The sequence below is a fragment of the Centroberyx affinis genome, unplaced genomic scaffold (assembly GCF_046629955.1).
Source record: "Centroberyx affinis isolate AG114_WGS23_722 - 3 ecotype Tasmania unplaced genomic scaffold, CSIRO-AGI_Caff_v1 ptg002390l_1, whole genome shotgun sequence".
Classification (NCBI taxonomy): domain Eukaryota; kingdom Metazoa; phylum Chordata; class Actinopteri; order Beryciformes; family Berycidae; genus Centroberyx; species Centroberyx affinis.
Genome location: NW_027280643.1, coordinates 1 through 9,444, shown reverse-complemented (window position 1 = coordinate 9,444; position 9,444 = coordinate 1). Strand labels below are relative to the sequence as shown.

The 9,444-nt window shown below is 40.5% G+C and overlaps 1 protein-coding gene across 1 annotated transcript; it reads right to left on the bottom strand.

The window, feature by feature from the left end:
- Positions 1-224: 224 nt before the first annotated feature.
- On the bottom strand, positions 225-9,259 carry LOC139656157 (neprilysin-like; the record flags this gene model as incomplete). The annotated part of the gene is made up of 11 exons (XM_071533662.1): positions 225-2,203; positions 2,713-2,789; positions 2,894-2,989; positions 3,943-4,008; positions 4,535-4,668; positions 5,157-5,276; positions 5,405-5,463; positions 5,811-5,914; positions 6,127-6,204; positions 6,324-6,422; positions 9,131-9,259. Coding segments are annotated over 11 exons (1,062 nt in total), but the record flags the coding sequence as incomplete, so codon positions are not given.
- Positions 9,260-9,444: the final 185 nt, after the last annotated feature.

The following is a 9,444-nucleotide window of genomic DNA, read 5'->3' as shown; positions in this document are numbered from 1 at the left end:
AAGGAATCACTGTATATAAAGAAACCCCCATGTAACCCCCCCCCAAACCCCCCCCCCCCCAAAAAAAACCCAATAAAAATAAATAATAATTAATGAATTATGTGCACACACACACATGCACAAACACACACACACACACACACCAAACACAAAACAGCATGACTCCACTGACAGCATTTTATTTAAAGTTTTATTTTGAAAGCAAAAAAAAATTTGCTCCTCAAGATGCTTGATATCAATGTCATTATTACAAAGTATCTAAATACAGGCAACTGAGGTATATCTGTCTGTCTTTCTACAGGTGGAGTGTGAGTGTGTGAGAAAGGGAGAGAGGGAGGAGAAAGAAAGGAAGAGACTGAGGGAACAAGCGAGCAAGAGAGAGCGAGAGAGACAGAGGGAGAGAGAGAGAGACAGAAAGCTTGCACAGTGATAAGAACAAAACAAGAAGAAACAATGGTACATAAAGGTGGAGGTGGAGGGTGTTGTATACAGTCTGAAGCAGTGATTTACTTGATCATGGCATATCATTTGTGGTACTGATTTCCATATGAAAGGCAAAGACAAAAAATTCACACAATTAATGGCCTTGTATAAACCAAGCACTTGTATCACAGCATCAATTACATTTTAACATATAAAATAAAGCAATACAAATGACTAGTCCTTGCTTGAGGTCCACTGACTTGATACAGACAACCGTCAAATTGCATTCAGAAAAATGCATGCACTTTGAAAAGTATATGACATTCCAGCTCAAGCAAGGAGTCAGTCCACAGTTAAAAAGATAAACATTCTTTAGACAGCATTAATTATGATAAGATCATGTCATTTGGCTCGTGCTTCAGTGTGTAAAAGGAAATCAAAAAATACGTGGAGTGGGTAATACGGTGCACTTGATGTGATTAAACCAAGATCAAACTGAGAAATGATATTGACAAATCGCGGCTTGCCATTTTTACTCTCATGCATACACAAACACACACACAGGAGCACGACAGATCATGTAAGGCGTACCAATTTGCTTGAAATATGCAGCGATCATACTGACATACAAAGACTGTAATACACACATACGCACAGAAACACACGTGGCTCAGTGAAAGTGTAAAAAACGGTACGTATGTCTGGTGTCGGTCGATTGTCAGCTTCATGATTTGTGACCAGTTAAAGGCAAAAACTTCATTTTGGTTCATACTGTTCCTTTGGACATGAACAGCAGCCGCCTGTCAACTACAATTAAGATTCAACATTAAATATTCAACAGTGTTGTATAATATGTGGTGATGGTTATACTTATCGGTTTATTCAGCAAAATAAATTATGATTTTCTTAAATATACAACTATATATATATGTATATATAAAAATAATAATTAACATAATGTAATTCTGCCAATTACTGTGTTCTATGTATTCATCAGAGTACACTGAGAGTATGTTATAGTGTATCAGTGTGCAGATGAAGGAAAACAACTGAGATTTATGAGAGGGATACAGCTCAGTCACACATACAGTAGAGTGGTTCAGCCCAGTTCATTTTGTGTGTGTGTGTGTGTGTGTGTTGTAGTGTGCAAAGGTGTGCATGTGTTTGTGTGTGAGTGTGGGTGGGTGTGTGTGGGTGCGTGGTGTACGTATTTGTATGCCGGTATGTTTGTGCACATTTGTCTGTCTGCTTCTCTCTTGCCAACTGCTTCTATTTTGACTGAAAGACACACACACCCACACACACACACACACACACACACAAAATCATGAGTAAAACAAGAAGGATGGAAAGAAACATAAAAACACATACATATTTGCAGCTCGTGGCCAGGTGTGATTGGATCCAGTGAGAAGCAGTATAATCAGGCTGATTGAATGAACTACAGTATCAGTGAGTCGGAGAGACAGAACTCTGTCCGTCCATGAGGGTACAGTCCACTGCTGTCTTCTGAGGAAGTGCGTACCGCAGTGTCAGTCTACCAGCGCTGGTCCATCCAGTAGAGAGCTAAGGGGAGCTACCGCCCCCCTGGCCTACACGAGTGCTCCGACAGTCAGGGGGAAAGGTAGGGGACGGGGACTAACCCCAGCCTCCACAACCCCCATCCCAGAGGCCTGTGGATCACCACACACGGCAGATGTTGTCGGGGACCATGTAGCTGTTCTTCTTGCAGCTGAATGCTTTGGCGAACTCCGGGAAATTCTGAAGGGAGCCCAGTACCCTGCGCGGCACACAGAGAGATTAGTTTGTTGGGGTTAAACTCACTCTCAAAAGTTTACATGGCATTTTTTTTAGGCATGGCATTTCATTGAGATTTTATAAAGTCAATGCATTTGTTTGATAATGGCTTCTCTAAATTATTTGCACTGAGCACAAGATTGATTGATGCAAAGGAAAAACAATGATAAAAAGAGATAGATCATGGCCTCTAGTGCAGGAACATGCAAAATGTAAAAACGTAAAAAAAAGTTTTGGATTACATGCCCTCATGAGGGTACGTAGGCAGGTAAAGGCTTTTTAGTATTTTTTTTTTCGCTGCAAAAAGTGTGCCTTGGTGCCTTTTTTGAGAATGGGCCCCTTTTTTACATTTACATTTTGCATGCTCCTTCCATGACCTAACTCCCTGGTTTCCAAGAGCACCTTCTTCGACAGCAGCATCTTCATTTTTTATGGACAGTGCAGCGCTCTTTGTATCTTCTCTTCTACAGGGAAACAATGGTTTGAACCTACCTGAACTTCCCTGGACTGTGTACGTCTACTTTGATGGAGTTCACAGCTTGCTCTGGTCGGTGTGTTCCACACCACACCTGGAAAAGACAGAGATCAAGATGTAGCCTAGTGCACTGAAACAATAACTTTCATCTTATGCTGCACTATTTTCAATCCACCCATTCAATCATCCATCCACTACCTGAGCGAAGTTTAGAAAGAAGAGTTGATCATGGGAAAGGTCAATGCCAGGCAGTGGAGGCTCCTCTCCATGTTTGCTCACATAGTTCTTGTAGGCCTGCAGTAACAACACAAGACGAGAGTTGTCATCATAGCTCAAGTTTCTCAAAAATGATCTAAAATGGATCTAAAATTGACTTGAGTTGTTTAAGTAAACCTGTCAACCTTGCCAAAATATGTACCCTATTGGATCACTTGTATGCCAAAATTACCACTGGTTTATGATTTTGAAAACGTCTTGAGTGAAGTTCTACAAGGTAAGTACATTCGACAATAAGAAAGTCCACATTAAATTGACAGTGACTTGCATGGAATTGAGCATTAAGTTCATTCCAACAGAGAGAACAGTGTGTATTGGGATAAGTGCCAACCCACAATTTAATGCTACAACTTTTGACACATAATTGAGCTTGAGAACAGCAATCATAGCGGTAAGATATTATGTACTGTGCAATTCAAGACTATATTTCATCATTTGAATGATGTTCATTTCACCTTGTTAACTAGGGGTTTATGGACAGAAAAAGACAGAAAAAGACAGTTACACACTGTCAAGCTGCTTATCACTGCTTGTCACGATCTTTCTGTTGGTATGTAACACTAAAATGTTGCTGTTGCTTATCTTGTCATTCCTCAACAAAACCAAATGCCCCCTCCTTACTGTCCTTAAAAGAGGGAAGACAATGAGGATGTACTGTTTAATACTTTACATCATCCTAAAATATGTTAGGATTTAGTTTTCCGGGGCTACGCCTTTTCTCTTGCAACATTAGTGGAAAATTGACACTCATTTACCATGCCATACCCTTCATTGTTGTGTAAGTATGATTAATGGGCCAGTCAGTGGTCTGGCAAGATGACACAACTATTAAAGTTACCGATAGCACATGACAATTACACACCAGAGACTAATCCCTTCCTCATCTGTAGGGCAGGGCTCTTTGACCTTTGACTAAGAACATTAGTAATCATTAAATATGAGTTTCATTCTTTTTTAGTGAGGACCTTTACCTGATATGCTTGCCGTATCCCTCCATTGTCAGCAATGTTCTCTCCCAGCGTGTTGTTCCCATTTAACTACAAAGGGGAAACAGAGAGAGGACACAGACAGAGACAGAGAGATTGGCAGGGAGTAAAGACAGGGAGAGACTGTAATTTTTTCTCTGTATTAGAGCAAATCATAGATGATTCCAGGAAAAAAAAAACATTTATTACTCTTTGGGCTACAGGGAATCCTTTACCCAGAGGATAAAAGAGCAATTGTTCAAAACAATAGGACAGAGAGAGAGAGACAAAGGCGGGAGAGGGTTTGATATGTCAACACAAAGTATGAAGAAACCTGAAACAGAGATGAGATGAGGCGGCAAAGCTGGAGGAAAGAGGGAGGAGGAGGAATTGAAAAGATCAGGAGGGTAAGAAGAAAGAAAAGAATTGAAACAAAAACTACAAAAACAAAATTAAAGATTTGGGATAGTACTTGAGAAATAGCAGGTGAAAACTGTTACTGCGAAGCTTATTTATTGCAAAACTATTATTGCGAAGCTTATTTAAAGGAGAAGAAAGTAGAAAAGGAGAGGCAGGGAGATAGTCTACCAGGACCTACATGAAGTCCATTGGCCAAGTCCCAGGAGAAGTTGGCATACTGATCCACCATGCACTTTGACAGCTCCAGGAACCTGTGAGTGGAGTCTGCTGTCCACCAGTCCTTCAGGTCACCATCCTTATCATAGTTACGACCTAGTAAACAGGGCAAACACATGGGCTATTTGAAATTATTTGATCATTTAGCAATAATTACCTGTTATACTACTCTGCTAAAATAAAACATGTCCAAACACGCATTATCTGGTTATCTGACTAAAGCCCTTCAAGTAGTGTAGCTGGTGTCAATTACTTTAGTTATTATTAATGTTTCCATTCCATTTCTGTCTTTTCCATTTTATGTTTCTGGGTGCTTTGCAGTATTGGATCTCAGTCCAACACAAAAAGGACCTTGACATCTCTGAGATTAAAAGTAAAAACTTCACATTACACAACCAAAATGAGTGCTGTATGAGGTGCCATCTGAGGTGGCGGCTATATCGCAGGCGGAAATGGTGCTTCAACACACTTTTGTTAACAGTGTTACCAATTACAGAAAAGGAAATTGATTTCTATCAAAGCAGAACGCAATCAGTCAAAACTGCCTCTGGGAAGAGCAGAGAGCGCAGTGAAGAAAAATTTACCATTGTCATCAAAGCCGTGCGTGATCTCATGACCGATTACCATGCCGATGCCGCCGTAGTTGAGAGACTTGGACTGGCCTTTGCTGAAGAAGGGAGGCTGAAGGATTCCTGCTGGGAACACTGACACCAGGAGAAAACTTTGGTTATGCTTGATTAGGCTTTGCAAAACTTCAGCTAATATAGGGGGGTATCCATGACTTTAAATGCTTGTATGCATCTCTGTGTGAGCAAGTGAATGTGCAAATTACCTATTTGGTTTTTGCTGGATGAGTAGAAGGCGTTGACAATGGCAGCTCCAGTTACCCACCTGGGAGAAAGAGAGGGAGGGAGTGATTAAGCATGGGAAGGGGATCTATAGCACAGCACATTTGAATTTGATGGAAGACTTCATAATTAACCCGTGGTTAATAATAACCGCTCTAATATTAGCATTCCTATCATTGCCGCTGTGCTGAGTGGAAGGCTGAAGTGTTGTGGGAGTTTGTGTGGGAGAATGTGAATGCACTGTGCTAAATGCAGGATTGTGTGTCACACTAGTATCACAAGAAAATAAGTCATTGGCTATGACTTATCTACTTAACATTGTGAGTTTAAATACACATCTGGAATAAGCCTGCTTCTTGAGCAACAATAAAATATTGTGGGAAATCTTACTCCTCTTTGTTGACTTTGACTCTGAGTTTCCGCAGGCGTTTCTTCTGCACATACTCCAGGTTCTGTAGGATGTTTTCAAAGTACTCCTCTGCACTGTAGCTCAGCTAACACCGACACACAGCCAGAGATACAGGGGGATTAGCCATGATGAAAGCTATCAACACCAGGTCATATATTCTCTGGGAAAACTAATAGAGTCGGAATTTCACTGAGATGTTTTCATAGAACTGATATGCAGCTGCAGTGAACCTGCACTGTACCCTGTCAAATGAATCCACTGAAAAATATCCTATAATTATGTCTTTTAGACACTCACATCTTTGTACTCATTGTTAAGGTATTGGTCGTTCATGATGTTGTCAGAATAGCCTATCCGTTCGCGGATAGCCCGGGCCTACAGAAGGACAAGAGGGGATTTGATAAATAAACCTCATGGTCAGTAACACATCTTCACTACAATGGAATACAATACAATACAATTCAATAGAGTATGAGTATTATGAAGACTGATACCTTCTCCTCAGCTGCTTTCTTGGTGTCTGCATCCATCCAGGTCAGGTCGTCAAGGTGACTAATGAACACTTCCCGGATGTCAGCAATCATCTCATCCATCTGATGACCGCATGTGCCCACACACGCACATGCGCGCACACACACACACACACACACACACACACACACACACACAGAAAGCAAGAGAGAGAGAGAGAGAGAGAGAGAGAGAAAGAGACAGTCACAAATATGTGTCATTCCAACTCAAGCTGTTGTTTCTCAACATGGAAAACGCCAACCATAGCTGTTGTTAAGTACAATACAACACAATACTTTTCATTGTCCATAGTGTGGGAGTTAGTGTTGTAAGATCAGCAGAGCATCTGGTGGAGAGCTCACACAGACTGTGCAACAAAGTGATAAAAATACACCTCCCTGTGATGCAACAATATGCTGTATGAACCCATGAATTAGGCCTTATAGTTACACAGTCACATGTCAGTGTAGAAACACTATTGGAGACTGAAAACCTTAAAACTGAGACAACAAAACCTAGACTAAAATTATAAAATTTTTGCTGACAAAAAAGACTAAAAGTGAAATAAAATGAATAAAAAATACAGTTTGCACAAATTTATGTATGTGTATGTGATTTACTGAAGCAGTTGTCTTGTTTGCTTTGTAGGAGATGACTGCTGTTGTAGACTACTGTACTGGCTGCAAACTTGCAATATTTTTTTTTTACTCAATCCCAAGAAAGTAATGCAGCTAAATCTTTCTAGTTACTCACAGATTATTTGAATTTGACTTTGTTAGCAGCGATGGTTGAAGTGATCCTGACAATTACACTGACCATAACAAGAAGTCTAAATTGGAACAAGAGGTACTTGAGCTCCCTAATGTCCCGCCATCATCACCATGGGATATTAAACATAACCAGTTAATGAGGTGATTTATTCAGCAAATAAATGCATTAATTAGTAAATATTTCTATGTCAACATGTCTTCACATAACACATGGGTGGTGCTGCAAAAAGGTGCTCCAAAATGTAGTCAGATCATCTACTCTATAGAAGGAACCTCTGGTGTAATTATGAAGCATCTATCTTGTATTGTTCCTGAGTTATTGTGTTTTCATAAGAATGTGTGTACAATAACTGTGTACACACAGACAGACAGACAGACAGACAGACAGACATACAGACGCCACCATAATGACATAATGTTACACTGTACCATGATGGAGGGACATAAAAAGGGCAAAAACATCCAAAGTCTTTTTTTGTCCAAATACTTAACAACAACAGAATTAGATGAAATGACAAAAATGTAACTGAACCAATAAACACTGTATTCAAAAGAGCTGGAATAAAATGACATTCAAAACTGCTGCCAAAGTGAACAGTGTATGGTAATAGACAGTGGAGCCCACCTCCTGACAACAATCCCGCTTTGAGACCGCAGTGAGCTGACAGAAGCATTCCAGTGTCTCATCACATCAGCAGACCCATCGCTAAAACACCGTATGACCACGCACTAACAACGCTGTGGTTAGCCACAAACCGGTGTGGCCGCTACTGATTAGGCTTTCCTGAAAATAACCTTTTATCACGTAATGTGTGTGTGTGTGTGTGTGTGTGTGAGTGATTGTGGCTGCGTGCATGTGTGTGCTTGTCTGTGAGCATGTGAAGTATTTGACAATTTGCTGTAGGTCAAATACAGGACTTATTTACAATGACAAACCTACTAAGTCATTATGGATCATAATAGTTTGCTTTAGAAGACAATTTATTAAGTTCCCATGATGGCCGCTATTCCACTGCTGTTCAATTTTAATTCAATTTAGCGAGGCTCCAAATAAACATAGCAATGTCTGTTATAAATCACTGGTTGCATTGAAACATTTTTACAGTTATCATCAAGCGTTTTCAATTAGCCCGTCTCATATTAAAGCTGAGTCTCTATGTTCATCTGTAGAAATGCATCATGTTTGGAATAGACCTTCTGTGGCTAAAGGAAGACTGGAATGAGAGAAGCATAGTGCGTGCCAAATGGAGGTCATTTCAACACACTTACACACATACTTTATGTGTGTGAGTGTGTGTGCGTGTTTGGGGGAAGGGGTGTTGACATGTACTTGTGGGCTCAAATAAATGCTTATTTTCACACATACACACACACACACACACACACACACCCTCTCTCTCTCACACACACACATTTATACAGGGTGTAATGTGAGATCCACGTGCTAGAGTGGGCTGAGGTCCACAAGATTACTGAGATTTACGGTGTGTGAGACACTCCGCATCATGGCAGGTGTATGCTGCCACACACACACACACACACACACACACACACAGTTCAGACTTACAGCGTGGGTGGTGTAGGTATGATGACTGCTGGCAAAGATACCTTTTTCAGCTGCATGCATTCGGTGCAAGCAAAAATACAGCACTGCGGCAGCAACAAAAGACACTAAGGTGACAAAAATGCATAGGGATTTGCCTGAAATACATATTCTCAGAAGTATAAATAATTGAACACATGACCAAACATCCTCACACTGTTTCAAATCAAAACACATCCGTTTCTACTTGAAACCCAGTTCCCAGGGTCCAAACATGCACACAAACAGAGACTTTAATGGACAGTATGTACTGTCTTAATAAGTAATTCCTCTTTTATGTAATTTAATTGGTGGAATAATATTGGTGGAAAGTGCTTCTTTTGGTAATCTAATCTAATCTAATCTAATATAATATAATCTAATATAATCTAACCTAATCTAATCTAATATGATATAATATAATCTTTCCCCTACTGACCAGCTCTTTGCTCTTTTCAGAGAAGGCCTCCTCCACATACAGTCTTCCTACAGCGTTGTCCATGTTGTTGTTGACGTAGAGAGCACACTGTCGCCACACTGCCGCCTCTGATGTTGTACCAGACAGAGCCTGCAGGGGGAGCAACAAGGCGCGGATCAATTACAGATGCGGAGTAGTATATTGGCTAAAAAGGCTTGGGAAATCAAGGAATTTACATCACAGCAACTCCCTATGTACAGTTCTGTTTGGTCATGTTTTTAACACATGATGCATACCATTACACTTAGCAAGGACAGAGGGAGGAGGGGAATGTA